At 35.6% G+C, this 22,624-nt stretch overlaps 1 protein-coding gene across 13 annotated transcripts in view; it reads left to right on the top strand.

Moving 5' to 3' along the window:
• Positions 1–22,624, top strand: part of TPK1 (thiamin pyrophosphokinase 1) — a 355,873-nt gene that overhangs the window by 216,293 nt on the left and 116,956 nt on the right. For 11 of the 13 annotated variants that reach the window (XM_063099234.1, XM_063099241.1, XM_063099239.1 and 8 more), the window contains one exon: positions 2,929–3,075. The exons of the other annotated variants lie outside the window; for them this stretch is intronic. In XM_063099234.1, the coding sequence (XP_062955304.1) occupies positions 2,929–3,075 (147 nt within the window). The remainder of the gene's footprint in view (positions 1–2,928; positions 3,076–22,624) is intronic. 13 annotated transcript variants of the gene reach the window in all.

Raw genomic sequence — 22,624 nt, forward strand, 5'->3', positions numbered from 1 at the left:
AGTCTGTTTTCTAAAACATCCCCACCTCAGGTGTCTGTCTACTACTATGTAGTCAGCTCCCTCAATCTCTTTTTGGTCTTTCTTGCTACTCTGTTACTTTTTTCAATGTAGCCTTACCCTCCTTATCTGATTTAAAGTTGAAGCACCTTTCCAATCAGCATTTTGCTTTTTCTTTCTCAACTCTATTATTTTCCTTTAGCATTTACCACCTTTTCCATATTCTAACTAATATACTTACTTTTTGTTTTTATTAAGTGTATATTAATCTCCATTTGAATGTCAACCCCATGAAGCCAGGGGCTTTTTGTCTTCTTTACTGATGTATCTTAAGTGTTGAGAATAGTTCCTAGCACATGGCAAATGATTAATAACTATTTATGAATTTTTCTTATTTGTCATTAATTTATGAATGAAGCTTATAAATTTATTAAATGTGTATCTGGGGTAATAAGAGTGACATGTTAACTTTTTTCAAAATCTACTAACTATTGGAACCCTTACCAAGTAGGGAAGTACTATTTTGTAGAAATAGGTGATGTTAACCCAGCCTAATAATTAGCTTCTTGGTTCTCTGGTTATTTATTCAGTTTTTCCTGAGTGTTTATATTCTCAGGGGAAGTTCAGTAAATACCTGTTGTCTACTCTGTTGCAAACACTATGCTAGTGTCTGTGATTCATAGGCCTCCTTTAGAATGAGATATACACGAGTATATTAATGGTTATAACAAAGAGTGGCTGGGTAATGTTAGAAATAATTGCACAGGACTTTGGTTTCACTAGGCACCATTGCAGTCTATAAATGGTCTATTTTAGATTGAACACCCTATCTCAGTGGCACAATTCTCTTAAAGAAATTAATCTAGCTTTGTAAAGCCTATGTAAATATGCAGAAGTAGTCCACTTTCTTCAATCTCTGTGCATATCAGATGTCCTACTCCCAGCTAGAACAAGAGAACTGCAGAAATGCTCTGAAGCTGATTCCTCCCCCACCCTACCTGAAGCTTGCATTGATCCTCTAATGTTTTTAATCAATCTTGCTAAATACTTCCTGGAGGGAAAATGAGTAGTGATGAGAAGTAATCTTGCTGCTTCTTTCTTCTGAAAAATTCAGTGATTGATTTACAGATATTGCTTATTCATCATGATATCCCATTGTAGAAGATGGGGATTAAATTTCAGCCTTAAAGGTTATAGAATCCCTCAAGGCTTAGAGTACAGTAATGAAAAAATGAGAGCCTGAAAAAGAGACTCCAGAATCTGCCTAGTGAATAAACTTTCATCAGGCCTTTCTTCTGATGTGAATTTAGGATCATGTGGATAGGAATTTGCCATGTGGTTTTTACTGGAGCTTTAGAACTTTATATTTCATATACTACTCCTTTGGTTATATTTCTCTTCAGTTGAAAGCAAATTCTCCTTAGTTTTCCTGAGGTCATATATAATCTCTAGGCCTTTTCCAACTGGTCTGGGTGGCCTTCCTAATAAGGCCTCCTAAACAGTAATAGGAGCCATTTACCCAACTTGTTATTCCAAGTGGAAGCCATCTCTTCAGGAAGTCTGTGTTTAATTGCTTGTAAATTAGCTCTTTCCTCTGAAGATTAATGGATGTCCCTGACTTTGCTTATTTATTCAGAATAATACATGTTTCCTAGGGTGCACAGTTTTCCTGGGCCCCAAACCTAATCTTAGAGTTCTAGAGTATTAGGTCCTATAGATGTGTGGTTTGCCTGTCTTAACATATTCTTTTTTTTTTTTTTTTTTTATTTTTTTAAACATTTTTTTTTTTTTTTTTTTTTTTTTCTTTCTTTTTCGTGACCGGCACTCAGCCAGTGAGTGTACCGGCCATTCCTATATAGGATCCGAACCCGCGGCCGCTGGGAGCGTCGCCGCGCTCCCAGCGCAGCACCCTCCCGAGTGCGCCACAGGCTCGGCCCTGTCTTAACATATTCTACCTTTGACACGAAACACCTTAACACATTCTCCCTATACTCTGATAAGGTCAGAAATAGGAAACTCATTCCAGACTTGGTTCTTCTATGTAACTTACTTTTAGTGTTTTTATAAAATCCTTTTCTGATTCCTATATTTCCACAGTATGGTAATGACTCTATTACCATAGAGAGTCACTTGCTCAGGCTGGGTCTTTTCTTGCAATGTCTTCATTTATTCATTCATCAAACTCTTCAGCATTGTATGTATTAGGCACTGTGTGAAGTACCAGGGCTATAACCACTGAACCAGAGAAACACAGCCTTTGTCTTCGTATAGCTCGTACCATTTATCTTTCCCCCAGGAATTGAAGAGGTTCTACCGGTGCTTGTGTAGCAAGTTATCCTTCTAAAATCATGGCATTTTCATGGACTACGCATTATCTAAGCTTTGAAAATATACTATTTTAAAACCTAAAAAGCAAATACTCCTTATTTTAAAATAATGTTTATACCAGACAGAATGATTATTTCTGTTAGTTTTTGCTGTATGTATAGTTTTCTTACAGTGTTTCAGTTAAGGTTTTCCAGTCTTCCTCTTTCATAATCAGTATGCCAGCTTTGACTGTGCTGATATCTTACAAATCAGAGAAGACTTTCACATGAGAGGAACACATAAATGGAGTTTTAGAGGAAGAGATGGCTGTTTTTTTTTTTTTTTTTTTTTTTTTAGGTGAATAGGCAGATGGGAAAAACAGAATTTGTGCTCAAAAGAGTTGGTCTTAACATCAGGCCCTGCTACTTGCCAGTTATGTGACCTTGGACAAGCAACTTAATTACTCCAAATGAACAACAGAAATGATGTCTGGCTTTTTTTTTTTTCCTCTCTCATTTTATCAGACAAAATATAGTATTGAAAGCTCTATTCAGGTGTTTAATGCTATTTAATTATTTAATGTTCTTTACATATATGACTCCCAGTTTTACTTGCCTTGCTTAGGTTGACATGATTGTGATACTGGGAGGTCTTGCTGGGCGTTTTGACCAGATTATGGCATCTGTGAATACCCTGTTTCAAGCACGACACATCACTCCTTTGCCAATTATAATGATCCAAGAGGAATCTCTCATCTATCTGCTACAACCAGTAAGTGAAAAATAAATATAGTGTCAGAAATTTGCTTCCACAAAACTTCTAACATTTGAATAGACTAGGAGGAAACTTTGGCTCAGCTGTGTCTTTGAACTATGAGTGAAATTGACCGTTTTTGCTTACTATTGCTACTTTAGCCTGTCTCCCCAGATCACTGTAGAGGAGAAGCCTCAAGGTTTTCATTTGATTGTGCCCAGAAAACGAAGAAAATCTTTTAACTTTTAATTGACTAAATTCAGTTTAGCACTTTTGCATTTTGAGTAGATAAATGTGAATGACACTTGAGAAAAACCTCAACAGTGGGAACACAAGGCTTGGCAAAATATTTCAAATGGAATTTTCATATATTTTGAGTGTTGTCATTATCATGGGAAACTGGATTTGATTTTGTTAAGCACTTTAAAGAAAATCTTTAGCTTTTGCTATGCATAAGTTGCCTGATTATTAATTCACTACTTCAGAATAAATTATTAATGATGATGCCATTCATTTCCACTGATAAACATCAAGGAAATTTTCTATCACTGTAGTACATAGAACAGAATTCTTAGTAAGTAAACAAATTTTATAAGATTGATGGGTGGATTTCAGTTTTAAAAAATTTTTGAAGACTTTTTGTTTCTGCCTCTCATTGTAATGCACGGCTTATGATTTTGCTTCTACCCTATCTGCTATCCACCATCTGCAACACATCATTATTAAAAATTGTTGTTTAGTTAATATAGTAGGTTTAATGCATGCTCATCTTCATTTAGTGAGTTTTTCATTTTTTACTGGCTCTTTACCTTGTTGCCTCCTGGAAAAATGTGGAAGGGGAGCCGAATTCAGATTTCACACTCCATACTATCCATTTATTCAGTCAGCAACAGTTATAGAGTGCCTGCTGCCAATCGGTTGCATGACAGTTGAGGATAAAAAAGTAGTTAAGTATGATCTTTGCTCTCTAGTTCATGTTCAGCGAAGGAGATGTTTATAAAAACATAATCATAATGAGTGTTAAAAGATTAGTGCATAAAGATGAAAGAGTAAATAATTTGGGCATGGGAGTAGTAAGGTAAGGCTTCACAGAGGCACTCACGTTTTATTCACTTGATTAATCCAACACATGTTTGTTGAGTACCTGCTATATGCCAAGCACTTTTCTAGGGATACAACAGTCAGCAAAACAGATTTAAAAACCTTGCTTTCGTGGAACATACATTCTACTGAGCTTACATGTTAACAGAATCTTCAAGGATGAGTAGACATTTGCCATGGGAGATGGTGGGAAAGTCATTCAAGCCAGGAGGAGCCGGTAACGAAACATGGAGGTGTAGGGTGTATTATAGAATTGGCAGCAAGAACATGGCGTCGTACAAGAAAATGCCAGAAGATAAGACTAGAAAACTAGTTTGGATACTGATTGTAGAGAGACTTAAATTCCACACAATCCAGTGTGAACTTTTTTGTCAAAGCTTTTGGGAAGTCATTAAAAGATTTCCATTAGCGGTATGACATGTACAGATATGCTTCTTAGATTCCTTATTGAATATCATGTTTGTTAAAAACCTATAGTTTCCCAAGAATTTCTGAAGTTTGAAACTTTATATCATTGTGAAGCATTGAGCTATATCATGTTGTATTGAATGGATAGCATGATAGCTAAAGTACTCAACAGCAACTTGTCATTGTGTAGCTACTGTCATTAATGGATTACTAGTTAAAACTGCAGTAGAATTTTTAAAAAGTATAATTGAAAGATTAATAGAAAAAGCCACATCTAAAAATTGACTTCTGCTGTTCAGATGGTTTCACTGTTTTTGGTGTTCTGCATCTGCGCTATGATTAGTATAACTGTGAGATTTCTAAATCACATTCAGTTTGGGACTCACTGGATTTCCTTCACCTATAGATTGCTGTCTGTCATCAGTTTTGGAAAACTCTCAACCATTATGTTTTCAAATATTGTCCTATTCTCTTTCTCTTTTCCTTTGCAACTCCAATTAGATACATATAAGAAAGATCCTCCAAACATATCACGTATATCTCAAAACTTCATTTCATGTTTTGTATGTCTTAATCTGCCTGGGCTGCAGTCTGAAGTTCTTCATCACCTCTGTGCTGTGTTTCACTCCCTCTTCATCCGTGTCTATTCTGCTGCATCCACTGAGTTTTAGTTCCTGCCACAAGTCTTCTTTCTTATATGCTTTCCCTTTGTTTCCAAGATTTTTTTAAAAAATGTAATTGTCAAACTGATTTTATATTCTAGAATAATTCCAGTATAAGTTAGCTGCCTTTTATGCTCATTTCTGCTTTCATATTTTGTAACCTCAGTTTCTTCTGTGTTTTGTGATTTTTGGCCATGACCTCACATTTCTGAGAACTGTATGCATGGGAATTATTTGAGGTATGAGTTAAAAATAAGTCTAAGGAGAATTTACATTTGCTTTTGCCAGGCTTCTGAGTGGACTCATAGCCCAGTTCTTGGGGGGTATTAACAACTTAAGACATTAGTTTGAGACTTTTTTGGACTATCTAGGTGGTACAGATTCTGCACATAATACTGCTGGGAGTTTGCCATTTGGTTACAAATGCTCAGGGGAGACTTTTTTCCCTCTTCTCAGATATAGAGTGCCAAGGTTTAGTCGGGCTGTTTTTCTAGCAGTCCAGTGGGAGTGTGATTTATATTCATCTTGATATTTAGGATCTCTGCTTTATATGGTGCAAACCCCTTTTAGATTCCTACCTCGGGCAGACCTTGCCTTTGTCTCCTGATGACTTCCATATATGGAGGCCTTGGAAACCGAAGCTTACATTCATCTGATTTGGTTAACACCCTTAAGATGAAAGTTAGCTTTGGTCTTCTTTTTATATCAAAACTTAGGTTTTTGTTGTTGTTATTGTTGTTGCTGTTTTAAGGCAGATGTTTGATGCATTTTGAAAGGATCCCTTTAATTTTATCTAGCATTTTTCAGTTTTTCAGGGTACTAATCTATACCATACTACCTCTGTAAGTCAGGTCTTACCCTGTCTATAATTAACCACAAATCTGAGAGGCTTACCCGAGATTAAGTTTATTAAGTTTTTTTTTTTTTTTTTTTTTTTTCATTAATGATGAATCTGATGTGGTTTGGGTAGCATCTTCCATTTTATATCTAAGTCAACTGGAACACATTGCTGCAGCAGGGGAGAAAAATCACTAGGAAGGGGCACCGCATGTCTTTGAAGGCTAGGCCCGGCCTTGGCCTGGGTCACCTGTGGCAGGAATGCAGTTATACTGCCCTGGCTCAACCACAAGGCAGGCTAGGAAACAAAGGCCATGGGCTCAGAAAAAGGAAATACTGTGTGAACACAGAGCATGGTCTCTGTCAGACTTCCAGAAACTGAAGTCTTGAAAGACATTCTGGAATCATGACCCTACACAGTTTATAGGAACATCATGTAAAATGTGTTGAACTTTAGTTAGTTACTAAAGCAGAATCCCCAATTCTTCAAACCTGGTAATCATGTTAAGTGTACCTGCATAGCCTACATCTCCAAACACATTGCCTATAGATTCCGTCTATGGTAATTTGATTTTGTGTTATCAAAACAACTACAAAATTATCTTGTCCTAAAAAAGTAATTATGACATAGTGTGGGACAAAATCTCATGCAACATTCTTCGTTCCATCCACTCTATTCTAGGGAAATCTTTCTAGAGACACATTCTAATGCTCTGCTTTTCTATCACTTTTAGTAAGGGAGTAACAAGATAATTCAAAACACAAATGCGAAAGCCAAAATGAGTATATTTGGGGGTTTAACGTATGAATGAGTCTCATGTGATCTACCATATTATTAAGTACTTTTAATTCTACACTTACGATATGTTATTAATCCTAAAAATCAATTAAAATCTATACTGAAACTATTACACAGAAGCATTATACATCCTAGAAATTATACTTGCACCATTGAGGTAGACCCCTGGCTCTATCGGGTGTTTTTTTTTTTGTTGTTGTTGTTTTGTTTTTTAATTTTTATATATAACTATGTTATATGTTATACATGCACTTTTAGGTAATGTGCATATTTGAGGGGTATTCAGAAAGGATGTCTAGAGCTTACTGTTCATTGTTATTAGGACTTATCATCACAGTCAGGATGGGCAGAAGAAACATACATTTAAATTGAAACTGTTTTCAAATATTGTGGAACTAGGCTCAAGAAAATGTGTGGTATGTTTTAGTGCCAAATAATGACTTTAAACATTTTAAAATTTATTTTTAAAATTAAAGTTAACTCATAGCTGTTGAGGAGGAAGACAATTTTGACAATTTTACGAGAAGTGTCTCATTTGAGCTTCAAAGCAATACTGTGAGCAAAGCAAGACAGATAATACAGTCACACAGCAAAGTGTTTTGACTCAATGCTTTTTCCACTACGCAACATTTCCTCTTTCATGAGGTTAATGAACTAAAATGCAAATGATAAGCTCTTAAAACAAGTCACAGTTCATAGGTTGTTAATTATCCATAAGTCATAAATAACTGAATGGCCAGTCGGTGTTGTATGTATATGGAGATATGTATATATATATGTGGATATATATATGTATATCTGTGTGTACATATAGAGAGAGGGATAGATGTTTTCCCCCTCCATGACACCGCTTTCAAATAAGATAAATCTTGGATGCATTTTAAGGGTATATCACACCTTGTTGATGTGCCCCTAAATTAAAGAAAAATGACTTTCTGAATTTTTCTCAACTATAACAAAATGTACATGAAACAATAATCTTTATTATATAAACAGATTACATGAGATTACTATTGAGCTCTGCTAAAATACATCAAAAGTTGTAAAATTCAATATGTGTTAAATATTATGAGTGTTAGTTTTAAGAACAGTGTCTTCTAGAATTTGTTTTGCAATTATAGATTTCTAGAATTAAAAGATAATAGCAGGAGGAATAAGATATCTTTTGGGAACTGTTTGAATGATAAATTTTTTAGTGATGTAACTTGCTAAGAGAACAAGTGTTGTCTGTTATACTAATGTTAATTGGCTAGAATGATCCTAGATACTGGAAGTAAAATGTGCTTCTCTTTTTTAAAAAACATCTCTATCCTCAAATCATCTTAGTATTTCTGTGATGTTCTTTGTTTCTTGCGGAGAGTCTACATGTGAGACTCTTGTGAGACCTGGCTGTATAAATAAGTAATCATCTTTCATTCATTACAGTTACTTTACTCATTTGAGACTGACTTATATGTCTAGTAGCAATTCACTTAAAATTGTTTATTTTGTTCCAGCCTGAAGTCTACACTCTTTTTTCAATCCCCTTTCTGTGATTTATTTTTGTTAACTATAAATTGGATTCTAAAACAAGTGTATGGTATTATATAATCTTAGGTCTATATGAATATGAAAAGATGTTGGAATTGTTTAGCTGGTTTATATTTTAGCATGTATGGTTTTTTATATTGTATTTTGGCATATTTCACTGACTATGGGTCAAAAATGTTGTTATGAATAAACACCTCAGTAGGTAGCATTTACTTTTAAGGTGTAGTCAATCTGTCATTTTAAAAATAGAAAATTAAAAGTACGATGCATAATATCTCATCTGTTAAAAGTAAACATCCTTCTTTTACTGCCAAAAATATATCCTTAATAAGACAGCATCGCCTTTTATGAGCAGATTTCTGCACTAGAAAATCTGAGGCGCTGTGGACGCGAAGCATCATGGTGCCGGCGCTAGTTAGGCCGTGTTCCTGTGAGGAAAGTCAGGCGTGCAGGCCATGTTTATCCTGCCTCCCATGCACAGCAGGGATGCCTCCAGGTTTCATGTACACGCTCTCTCATTTTCTGCTCCTGTGCTTCTTGGGAGTATAGAAACATTAGCTTCTGTATACTGAGCATAAATTATCTTTTATCTGCAAGTTTTATGGCAGTTTGTAATACAAGTGAATAGGATTTATGACCAAGAAATGAGACGTCCAGGAGTTAATAAGGCATGCCTTTTACATTTTCCTAAACCTTGTTCAGTGACTCCTATTCGGAATTCCAGTGTCTGATGTAGGAAAATGTTGGTACAGAGCAGACTTCTGTTTTTTCCTCACTTGAACAAATATATATTTGTTCTTAATATATTGTAAATATTTCTTCCTCATGATCTTAGTCATGCTTTGCTGCTTCTTGTTCTTTTCCTCTCTCTAGATCAGTTATTTACTGTATAAAGTCCTAACATTTTATACATTTGTAATGCTGGTAATGAATGTGATAAAAATACATTAATAGTCTGATAGAAAAAAGCTGAATATTCATAATGTAAATTCGGCATGCACGGTGGTTTCTGCTGAGAACTGTGGGTTTGGGTCTGTTTACCCAGGAGTACATATGTCCAGTGATAACATCAGAGAAGTGATTCTCAGACTGATTTGCAGTGGGGGACAGGAGTTCTCAATTCTAAACTACACTGATAATTTTCTCACTATTACCCTATTAACAATTTCTTTCTTTGGAATAATCATTATTATTTTATTCATTCCTGTATCATCTTCTCATATAATTTTTTGTTGTTGCTTGACCTTTTTTTTTTTTTTGTGACTGGTAAGGGGAGCGGAACCCTTGGCTTGGTGTTGCCCGCACCGCGCTCAGCCAGTGAGTGCACCGGCCATCCCTATATAGGATCCGAACCCGCGGTGGGAGCGCCGCTACGCTCCCAGTGCCACACTCTCCCGAGTGAGCCACAGGGTCGGCCTGTTGCTTGACTTTTTTGAGTCTCTGGTATAAACTACATAGTACATAGAACCATTGAATATTAGTGTAAATAGTGTAAAACCTTACAGAATATTTTATAGATGAGCAACTGTGGTAACATTTCTGTGATCTGCCCAAGGTTATACATAGTATTTCTTTGGAAGAAAACGGATGCTGAAGACGATGTGGAGCTCATGCAGCAGTCGTCTAACAGAGGGCCACTAGGCATTTCAAGCCTGTACGAGTCCTGTACCCTGAGCCTTACCCATCTCCCTTTCTCTTCCAAAGGCAAATTGCTAATGCCCACTGCTACACAGTCCTACACCCACCTAAGTCCTACACCCTACATAGTCCTACACCCACCTAAGTCCTACACCCACCTTCTCTGGGAAGGTTCTGCCACCCAGTGCTCAATGCCTGACCTGAATACTCTTTATCTTCAAATCGTGTCCTTGCCTTGCTCACTCCTTTTCTTTGGCTTGTCTGCTCTGCTGTGAGATGCTTCTCCATGTGAAATATGGACATACATACATCCTCCCTAAGCATACTCTTCTTTTCCCTCTCTTCAAACTTTCCCCAGTATTCTAGGGAAAATTGTTCAATGTCCATTCTTCTCTCCTTCTTTTCTTTCTGTGTGATTCTCTACCTCCCCCTGTCCCTCTCCTCCTCCTCCTCTACATGGCAATTTAAACATATGACACAAAAACCTATCCTGTTGTAGTATATGTTAGTCTTACACGTTAGCAGGAAAACCTTATATTTTAATACGAAATTAGACAAATTCCAGAGCTATACAACTCTCATTTTTCTAAGTGCCCTTCAAAGTTCCATAGAAATTTTCCCTCTATGATTTTATCCATGTTTAATTAAATTAATTTTCCTTAACTAAGAAGTTAGACCACATACTCATAAATTATTTATTTTGTAGGTGTTATTTTCTGTTTTGTTGATTTATAGCATAGAATACTTCAACAGCAAACGTTCTTTAAACACCTGTTATGTGATAGACATTGTAGTAGGCACTGAGAGTACAGAAATAAGAGATATAGCCTCTATTCTACTGCTCACAGTTTAGTAGAAAAGACAGAAGAATAAATATTAGAATTTAGAAATATATTGTAAGAAAACAATGGGTGCTGTAAAGATGGCACGGGAAAAGCATCTAGTGATGATACCTGGGCAGTTTCTCGGGAGAGATGATATCTGGACTCAAGGCTGATAAGGAGTTAGGCAAAGAAAGGAGCGAAGACATTTAATGTGGGAGGAATACAATTGCAAAGGCAACATGACCTTTGAGAACATGGCACATTTGGGGAACAGCAGGATTACTGGATTGTGGGCAGCCCTAGAAGCTGCAGCTTGAGGTGAGCAGGCTCCGGACAGGAGGGGCTTGTTTGCATTACCAGGAAGATGGTCCTTATATTGAGGGCACAGGTCAGGCATTAAGCACTTTCAGCAGAGGAATGGCATTTGATGAACATTTAAGAAAGTTTAGTTTAGTAGTAATAGGGAAGATAGGTTAATTAGGGAAAAGATGGAGCCCAGTTGACTATTTTAGAAATCCAAGAAAGAGATGATGGTAACTAAATCTAACAAGTAAACATGAGAATGAGGAAGAGATGATGGAGTTTGTTGGGATGTGTTCTCCAAAGTTTTCATTGTAAAGACATAGAGAAATCAGAGGAATACCTAGGTTCTGGATTAGGCAACTGGGTGCTGTCCTTCTATAAGGTGTAGAGAGCATGAGAAGAACCGGTCCCATAGGAAGATGGTCAGTTGACTGTGGGATATAAAGAAACTGATCTATTTTTGGAACCAAGTGAAAATTGCCTAAAAGCATAAATGGTCTGGCCTGGAGGATACCTTGAGAATCATCAATATGTACATGGAGATTAGAAACTTGGGAGTAGACTCTCGTCAATTGTACTTATCAAGGTACAGAGTGAAAAGAGCTGTGGCAGGTGGTCGCACCATAGACAATACTTTGAGGGAGAAGAAATAGGAGAACTAAAAAGAGTGATGTCACTGACATCAAGGTAGCTGAGAGTTTCAAGAGGAAAGGGAGTGGTCAGCTAAGGTGTCAAGAATATAAAGGATGCCGTGGGTTTGGCAGCAAGGAAGAAACTTAAGACAGTTTTCATGGCACACTGTGGTAGAGCCCAGAGTCCTCTGAGTTGTATATTAAACAGGAAGGGCAGTAAAAGTACATTTCTCTTCATTATTGTTTACCCTTTTTCATTGTTTCTTTTTAGCAGTTGAATTTTTCAGACTAACCCGGGAACTAGTGGTGGCTTATAAAATCATTTTGATGAGACCATTTTCCAAGTTAAAAATAAAATCATAACACGTGTGTTTGGGATTACACCTTCATTTCTTTTCCAGCATGACCAGGAGTGCAGATTCCATGCTGCACTTTTGTAAAATGGCTTGCATATTTATGGACGCTAATTTTATCAGTAAACACTGGAGAGGTACTTTTGAGCCTATTTTTAATCTATATTCTCTTCCAAAAAAAGAAGAAGAATCTCCTGGTCCACTCCCAGCTCCACAATTATTTCTTTTGATTTTTTTTTTTTATTGAAACCTAATTGATTATACATATTTGTGGGGAACAGAGTTGAATATCAATATCTGTGTGCAATATGTGATACTCAAATCAGGATAATTACATATTCATCATTACAAAATGTAATCATTCTTTGTGTCCATTAACCAATTTCTTACTAATCCTCCCTCCACAGTTCTTATAAGGCCTCCCCTCATCTCCATCTGCTGAAGCATCCTTGGTTTGGGGATAAAGCATGGATTTCTGAGTCAGACCTTTAAATCTCCGTTTTTGGTCTGGGGTAAACTGGTCCATCTATTGTTTTCCATATTGACCACAACTATTCTTTTCTATACATATTTGAACAAACTGTTCTCTGCTAAAAATATTTTTGTCTAAGTCACTCTTTTCTTTTAAAGCCCTATTTAAATTTCCTTTCTTCTATACAGCATTTCCAACTAAACCCCTCTCAACTTCTTTCATCTCGGTTATTACTGATCATTTTAGTCCATGTAGACTGATATAACAAAATACCATAAACTAGGGAGCTCAAAAACAACAGAAGTTTATTTCTCACAGTTCTGTAGGCTGGAAAGCCAAGGTCAAAATGCTAGCAAATTCAGTGTCCAGTGAGGGCCTGTTTCCTGATTCATAGATGACTCCTTTTTGCTCTGTCCTCACATGGTAGAAGAAGCAACTGAGCTCCCTAAGGCCTCTTTTATAATGGTACTAATCTCATTCATAAGGGCCCTGCTCTCATGACCTAACCAGCTCCTAACACTATCACATTGGGGATTATGCTTCAAAATACGAATTTTAGGGGGACACATTCAGACCAAGCACTTTTTAAAATCATTTTTCTCCTATGAACCTCAAATAGCCATAAAATAAATTTATTAAGTTATAATTTTTCTCATATTCTAAATCTTAGAAATCATATAATTGCATATTTTTGATTAAAGATAAAATAACAATTATCATACTTAGTTTACCTGATGCCAGACACATCTATATGAATAGGAAGCTTTAGGTAATCAAATGTATTATTCCCATCATCAGAAGTGTTCGTTATTGCCTTGCTTTACAAAATGCATGCCCCCCTTGGCACCCAGCAATGGGAGTCAGAAGCTATGACTTGCCCCACTTATTTCCCATTTAACATTTGCTTTATTTCTAGTTTGTTGGAAGCTCACTTGGGGTGGTGACTGTTTCTTTTAGTGGCTGGCAGTGTGCTAGTGCTGAGTAAGTACATGAGGCTGGTGGTGGTGGTGGTGTAGGCTTTAAAGCAACCTGGATACAATGAAGACATCTCAAGGGGAAAGGGTTGGAACTCAACCCTGACAGCTGCCACTCACCCACATAGCATACGAGTTTTTGACCTTCAAGGAGTCAGTCATTCCCTAATCGAGATTTATAGAAGGTTGCTCCTCAGCAAAAACCTATGGGGTTCCTTCAGTGACTCCAAAGCAGGAAGGGAGGAAATATCAAATTCAATCTCCATGGGAACTGTTTAAAAACTCGTTTGAACATTGGCCTTTCATTTTCAACCATGAGTGACAGAGAATCAGTTTTGGAGACTTGATGCAATCCACAAGAGTGCCGTGTGCAGGTCAAACAATAGAAAAGATGGCATCAGCATTTGGCTGCGCTGTGTCATCATAATTTATCATAATCCAATTCTAGGTGAAGTAATGGAATATTGGATGCGGGATGTCATCTTCTCCTTCATCCCCCTCCCACAGTCCTCTGTGACAAGGACACTGTGTCATGTGTACTCAGTTCAATTGAGCGTTGCTCCAGCATCTTCCTTTGATTGAAAACAAAAGGTTGCCAATGCGGTATCAATGAACTGTGAAGTGATTTGAGTGTTACCAGCAGGGAAAGGAAATGAGCCTCTGGGAAGATTGGCACAAGTGAAAGTTTCCATATAAAGTGCTCCTTATAGCTCCAGCTGGGTTGAATACTTCATAGTCAATTAAGGTTTTCCCCCATGAATTTGGGAGCATTTTGATCTTACTTGTTGTAAAAGTGACCCAAACTGAAAGTGAAGAAAGTGCAAATTTGTACAAATAATGTTTAGCTAGGAGGGGTGGAGTTTGAGGGTATTTATTCAAACTATACATTCACCCTGGATATTCTGAAGCTCTTCCAAGGAATGGCAAAAGGTGTGTTTCTGCCTACCAACATTTAGTGCATGTAACATCCAAGTGCACGCGCGCGCACACACACACACACACACACACACACACACACACACAAATCTCACCTCTTCTAATGCAGTTTTACTGAGGAAAGGGAAAACAAGTATTCTATATCTGAGGTCTATTGAGGAGGATGGTTGTTTTGTTATGAAAACCACTATCCTATATGTGTCTTTTAAAAGCTCCATTTAGTCCTTCATAACTTTATCATTATGTGGATTATGATATTTGACTTAAATGTACAACAAACCCTTGAACAACACAGGTTTGAACTGCATGGGTCTACTTACATGTGGATTTTTTTCAATAAATATGTTTGAAAATTTCTGTATAAGTGCATGACATACCTAACCAAACAGTTAAATCGCCTCTGTACTAGTAGGCTATTAGTAATTAAGTACTTACGTACAATTTAAGATGCCCCCTCCCTTCAGCCTCTCAGAGCTCAGGGAGTGCAGTGTTGCAAGGAGGAGACACAGGGGAAAGTGTGCTGTGTATTCAAGTAGTAGTTAAGTAGTTAATCTTTGGGGGAGTAAAGGTTATGCATGGATGTTTGATTGTGTATGGGGTCGGTGCCCCTAACCACTGAATTGTTCAAGAGTCACCTATACAGTTGGCCCTCAGTATCCACAGGTTCAACATCCACGGATCCAACCAACCTCCATTTGGAAAAAAAAAAAATGCAATAATAAAAATAAATTTAAAAATACAGTATACCAACTATCTACATAGCATTTACATTGTATTAGGTATTATAAGTATTTAAAGATGATTTAAAATATGCAGGAGGATGTGCGTAGGTTATATGCAGATACGACAGCATCATATAAGAGACTTGAGCATCCATGGATTTTAGTATCTGTGGAAGTAGGGAAATGTGGGGTTAGTCCTGGAACCAATGCCCTATGGATACCAAGGGATAACTGTATACAGAATAGTGTAATAATGAAATTTTCAGTCAGGAAGCAAGTTAGCAGGGTATAACCCAAGATGACAGAGAGAGAGAGAGAGAGAGAGAGAGAGAGAAACTTACTTTGACATAGACTAGGATTAAAGATGTCCCCATTTCCAGACTGCCTGATGAAGCAGATGAATTAATTGTTTATATAATATTAATTAGATAGGATAGTCTAAATTTTGAAGACATAGTATTACTATTCCACTGAAATCTCTTGCCTGCCATGCATGATTTATAAAATAGCCTTTGTATCTGAAAAGATGGAAAGTTACCAAAAATAAAAATATTTTTAGAGTTATACAGCACTTTCACAGTGTCAGAAATACTTTTATCATTGTCTCACTTGATTCTCTCAGGAACCATTTTAAGCAAGCAGACTAGGTAGATTTTTTTCTGTTTCTTAGATAAGGAAACTATGCATGGAATAACATTGTGAGTTCATGGTAAATCCATTAGCAGTCTTGATATTTTGAATTCAATTTAAGATACAGTTTTTAAATCGTTTTTATGTTATATTTGTATTTCTTTAACAAATTCTAGTTTAAATAACATACTTGTTTTATGATATATAGTAAATAGTTTCAAAATTATAATACCCATGTTACTACTAACAGTAAAACTACTGAGTGAAATTTAAGATTTTTGCAGATTTTTTTTTTATATTATATCCTAGTCAGAATATTGTGTCTAAAATTTGTCATTTGAAATATTAAGTTCTTTTCCTTCTGTGGCTATGCTATTAATTTAATATACTATTAGATTCATTTGTTGCAGTTTATTTGAAGTTATAAGGCTTTATTTTTCAATTGTTATTTTAAAGTAATTACATGGTTCAAAAGACAAAAGTCGATAAAAAGTTATCCTGAGATGTCTTGCTTTGATTCCTATCCCCATCCTCTTTCAGAAACTCCGAGATTCTTGCAAAAACTATCAGCAAACATAAAACAAATATGTACATATATTCTCATTTCCCCTTCTTTTCTATATAAAATTTAGCATACTTTAAACATCCATCTGTACCTTTCTTTTTTCACTTAATAATGTATTTTGGAGACCCCTCTATATTCAGTAATACACAGAGATCGTCCTCATTCTTTTGTTATGGATGCTTAGTACTCTATTGTGTGGATGTACCTACATAATTTATTCATGTGTAGCTTTTCGAAATAACATATTGGAAATTTAGACTCGGTAGTGCTTTGAGTTATGGGTATGTATGTTTTGAAAATGTTCTTCCGGTGATTCTATGTACATTCCCATTACAGAACTATTTTGCTCTCAAAGCATACTTAAGAGGTGGAGATGATAAGACCTAATTTTTAAGATGAGCAAATTGGGTCTTTAAAAAGGTGAATGATAAAGCCACATTTCTAAACCATGTCAGATTGACCCTTTAACTCTCTCCACTCCATGACTGTCTCCAAGGACATGATTCATGAGCTTGGTATGATGCCAGTTAGTGCAGAAGAAACAATTTAAAAAGGCAAATGCGTTAAGCAAATACAATCTATAAAGACTATATAATTTTTCCCTGTCACCTTTTATAGCATGTAGTAGATGTTTTTAAATAGAAAGAAATGAATGGACATGATCAGTTTTCTTATAAAGGAGGAAGAATATACTATTATAGTTGATACAGTGATGATAATGAACCAGATTCCTCCCTTTTTGGAAAAAGCCATGGTGATGGCGGAGCCCTAGAATTGATTCATTGTGTACACATTGGCCTTTCCAATTGTCTGATGATAGGAAGCCAATTTCACCCCGACTAGAAGCCCTCAAGGTAAATGGCACAGAGTATAGAACAGTGGTCTTATTTTATCAGGCAAGTTTAATGTACAGAAATGTTGCTCAGGGGACAGTGTAGAAGGATTGATTTTCTCCTGAGTGATGCTAGCCTATGAAGAAGTGGGCACTCTTTGAAATTTTGATAATAGTAATCGAAAGCTATGAATAGAGCTTAATATCTTTTGTCTGAGCATATTTCACACTGTACAGTATTTCTAGGAGCAGGGGAAGCCTTATGAAAAGAAAAGGTGTTGAACAGTTTTTTTCATGTATTCATTCAAACAGCATATTATTAAGGGCTTATTTGTATAAGGCATTTGCTAGATTGAGGATGAATAAGTTACTCTCAAAAAGCCAACAGTCTGTTCACTAAATAGATCAATGTTACAGAATAAAATAAAATTCAGTATTACGAACATGTAAGCATATTATGGGAGCCCAGAGAAGCAGCATATGACGTATGATAGATAGACAGGCATAGGAAGGTTTCCTGGAGGAGGTCATTTCTGAGCTGGGTCTCAAAAGTAGACAGATGAGTAAGGGTTACTAAGATTGAAGAGGTCTGAAGACCCCTGGAGAGGACATTGTGAGCAAAGGTACACAGTGAAGAAACTGCACTGTTTATTTGGGGGAACGGGTAGAAAGTCTGATATTTTGGCGAGAGAACAGAGGATAGAAGGTAGGAAAGGAAGCAATTAAATATCTCCTATGCCATGTTAAAGAGTTTGGATTTTATCTTTTCAAGTTTAGATAAGAGATTCTTAACTTTTGGGGGGTCATGAGCCCATTTGAGAATCTGATAAAAACTATGAATCTTCTCTTCATAAAAATATACATTTATACATACACTAAGTTTTTTAAATGTCATCTTAAGGAAGTTTATAGAAGCCCTGGGCCTATCCATAGACTAATACTTAGGAACCCGTTGTTTCAGATACTTACATACCTCATTATCCCACCAGTTAGCATGGAAAGTGTTTATTCATATTCATAGACAGGAGATTTACATTGAGTTATTAATAAAAGTTATCAAATGGGGAGCAGCCAATTTCTTTAATAAAAATGGAAATAATGATGGTGGCTAGAACTGACTGAGTCTAACCATGTGCCAGGCACTATACTGAGTGATTGTGTGTATTGACTTGTGTCTTTTTGTTTTTGTTTTTTGTTACCTTGTATAACAAGTTCAAAAGAATTCTGAGTAGACATTATTATCTGTATTTCTCAGGAAAAACGGAAGCCCATGGTCTTATTTACAGCTAGTAAGATTTGGAGATGAGATTTAGCAGCAGCCATTCTGGCTACACATGTAAGGCTTTATACTCTTAATTGCTACACTATTCTCTCCTGAGAAAAACAAATTAAAGCTGTTTTCATTGACAGAAGCCGAGACTGGCCATAGGTACAATCCCATACATAGATCTTATGTATTTGTTCATTGAACTTACATCTTAAATATAAAGGTTTCTGTCCTTGCAAGTACCAGTTCATTGTAGCCATATTCATAACACCATTTTGAATAGTGTTAAATATGGCTATAAGATTATGAGCAGCAACACTTAATCCCACGTATCATCCAGTAGGCTGCTGTAAAGAATTTCATTTCTAAAGCCAAATAGTGCATAATTCTTTAATATCATTTTATCCTTAACATACACTTCATTTAAAGCAATTTTATGAACCAAATCCTAACTTACTTAGCATACTAAGAATTAGCATAAAAATGTTGATGTGTAACATTAAAAAAATAAATTAATGCTACAAATCTCATTCTTTATTCCTTTCATCTATAATGCTTTTTACCTGAAAAATTACATGTATATTCAAAAATGAAGCAACATAATCATCTTGAGAGATGCAGAAAAAGCATTTGACATAATTCAATATTGGTTTATGTTAAAAAAAAGTCTCAAAAAATATGCATAGAAGCAAAAAGAAGTTTATTGCAACAGGGCTTTTTTGGAGAGGAGTTATATTCAAAGAAAAAAAAACATTCAGAACTGTTAGAACGGGAACTAGAAGGAGACTGTATGTCTTAGTCCTTTTGGTGTGGCTATCACAGAATACCAAAGACTCGGTAATTTATAAAGAAAAAAAAAAAAAAAAAACTTCTTACTTTTGGAGTCTGGGAATTCCAAGATGGAGCGGTCCACATCTGGCAAGGGCCCTCTTGCTGTGTCATCCCATGGTGGAAGGTGGAAGGGCAAGAGAGCACAGGCAAGAGAGATCAAAAGGGGACTGAACTCGTTTTGTTCAGGAACCCACTCCGGCAATAATGGCATCAATCCATTCTAATAATGCCTAACCATCTCTTAAGGGTCTCACCTCTCAACACTGTTACAATGGGATTAAGATTCCAAGACATAAACTTTCGGGGACACAGTCAAACCATAGCACTGAAAATCATGTTAATTATAGCATAGATATTTAGTGAGTGAATGTGAGAAAAAGCACATGGTGTCTATAATCTTATGGTTTGTTTGGTCTGAAAATTTTAAATTATTTAATTCAAATTTAAATGTTGTCTGGGGGCTTCTGGCACTGAGTGAAGGTAAGTCTTGACTCATGTTTACCGAGTGTGGATATCGAGGAATTCTCTTAGTCTCAGTTTCTTCGTAACATCAGAATGATGATGCACTTGATTTTCATGAAAATTAAAATGTTCGAGGCCATGTATGTGAAATTACTGTTTGTTGTTGTGTGTTGTTTTTGTTTGGTTTCTTTCTTTTGGGCTTTAAGTGGAAAGGGTTGAGTTAATCACTTTCTTTGTTTCTTGGAACATTATCCTCATGAATCATTTTGTTTCATTATTCAGTTTGAATTAGATTTTTTTGCCATTCCCCTCTAAGATTCCCTTTCCATCACATAAGAAGCCCTTCTAATATATTACATTTTATCTTTTTGTTTGTATGTGTTTTGCGAAATGTATACTGTTTTCATGACAATTTTTTAGGGATTTTTTTTGTACGTACCTCTAAAAGAAAAAAGAGTCTTAAAAACTATAACTACAGTGCCATTGTCAAACCTAAATAAAGTTAAAAAGTAATTACTAATTTGATAAGATATAGTGTTTATATTTTGTCCATTGTTTTAAAATGTTTTCACAGTTTGTTATTTGAATAGGGATCCAAATAAGGTCCACACATTGTAATTTGCTGATTTTTTTTTTTTTTTTTGTCTATTTTAACTGTAATTCTCTGTATCCATTTTTTTTTCTTTTTCTTCTTCTCCTTTGTGTTTTTTTCTCTCTCTCTCAACTCTTTTGTTAAAGAAACGTTATCATTTGTTCTATGGCGTTTCCTACAGTTTGAGCACATCATATGGCATAGAGTCATCTAATAATTTCCATTTCCTCTGTATTTTTGTAATTTGTAGTTAATTCTACAGCCATGATAAGAACAGTTAAAAAAAATTTTTTTTGGGGGGGGAGGCTCCTAAAAATATCAAAATATTTATTTTCTCTTTACTGTGATGTTATAGCCATTGACGATCATTGTCCATCTCTGTGAATCTATTAATAGTTGCTCAATGCTAATACTAACATTTTACCATTATTACTTCATTTATTGTCTGAAATACTTCTGTGAAGAGAAGCTTGCCTCATATTAACTACTAGATTATCCTGCGGAATAGTTGGTTTGGGAAGGCAGAACATAAGCCTAATTCTTTTATTTACTAATTTTCCAAATAACGAGTTGGTTTCCTAGTGTTCTTCAACATTGATCAATTAGTGGGTTTTAAAAAAATCTCATTGTTTTAAACATAATTGATGTGTATAATCAATTCATTCTAGTTATTACCTTTATTGCTGCTCAAAGTGTCCAATCTTTGGCCAGTGGGATTATATTCAGTTTGACTATTGAATCCTTTTGACATGAAACCAGTAATGTTTGATAACTTTCTTTCTATTTCAGTAAGATGTTCCCAGCTCATCTTGTACACTTCCTGACTCAGGCTTGGAATTTCTTCAAAAGGCCCTTTTAGTAGGAAATAGTATTTAGAGACCATGTTCTGGGCATTAAGGAGGGTGTTTGTTGCTACTAAGTTGATTCAGTAGACAAAGCTAGAGTTTTATTTGAAGACAACTTGAGTTCATACTTCCCGTTCAAACCCAGAATTACAGGGAAATAATATCTTTTAATGGGCAGAATTCTAAAATTTTGGTAAAGTCTACTTTATCCATCTCTTGTACTGTGGATCGTACTTTGGTTTTGTATCTGAGAAATCTTTATCTGATCCAAGGTTATGAATGTTTCCTCTTACGTTTTCTTTTAGAAGTTTTATAGTTTTAGGTTTTACATTTCGGATCTGTGATCTGTGATTTTGAGTTAATGTTTATATACTATGTGTGTATGGATTCAAATTCATCTGCATCTCGGTATCAAATTGTTCTAGCATTTTTTTTAAAAGACTTCTTTCTGCATTGTTTTGCCTTTGCAGCTTTCTCAAAAATCGGTTATCCATATACTTGTATGTGTGGGTCCATTTCTGGCTTCTCTAATACATTTCATTGATGTTTTGTCTGTCTTTAAGCCATTACTACAGTAGTGTGATTATTTCAACTGCAATGAATAGTCTTTGCATATGCCTTTTTGTATTTTTGCCAGTGTAATGCAGTGATGTGGTTTCTGTGGCTGTAACAAGTAGCTATTTGCATATGTCTTTTTGTATTTTTGCCAGTCGCTTTTTTGGATAGATCCCCAGGAGTGTGATTACTTCCAAATGCTCTGCCATAAGAGTTGTATGGTGCAGTAAGAGTAGCTGCTTGCCCTCAGTCTTACCAATTTCATAGGTGAGAATTAATATCCCAGGGTGGTTTTAATTTGCATTTCTCGTATTATATATGAGATTTAGCATACTTTATATCTATAAAAGTCATTCACATTTCTTTTTCTCTGAACTTCCCATCTCTTCTGTAATTGTTGGCTGTTATTCTTCTGTATTATTAGAAGCTCGGTATATATTTGCAATATTATCCCTTTGTCTGTAATGCAAGTTACCTATATTTTTCCCTGTTTTTTGTTCTTTATTTCTTCATGAGAGATACTGTATTTTACCTTGTCCTGTTTAACTTTTTATGTAATTCTAATTTTTTTTTTTTTTTTTTTTTTTGCTAATAGGCTTATTTTTTAGAACAGTTTTGGATTTGCAGATTAGACTAAGTAGATAGTACAGAGTTCTCATGCATGCCCCCAACACAGAGTCTCCCCTATTATTATTAACATCTTATATAATATGGTGTGTTTGTTAAAATTAGTGAACCAAAATTGATTCATTATTATTAAAGTTCACAGTTTATACATATGTCCTTACTTTATAACC

This window comes from Cynocephalus volans, chromosome 6 (genome assembly GCF_027409185.1).
Source record: "Cynocephalus volans isolate mCynVol1 chromosome 6, mCynVol1.pri, whole genome shotgun sequence".
Lineage (NCBI taxonomy): Eukaryota > Metazoa > Chordata > Mammalia > Dermoptera > Cynocephalidae > Cynocephalus > Cynocephalus volans.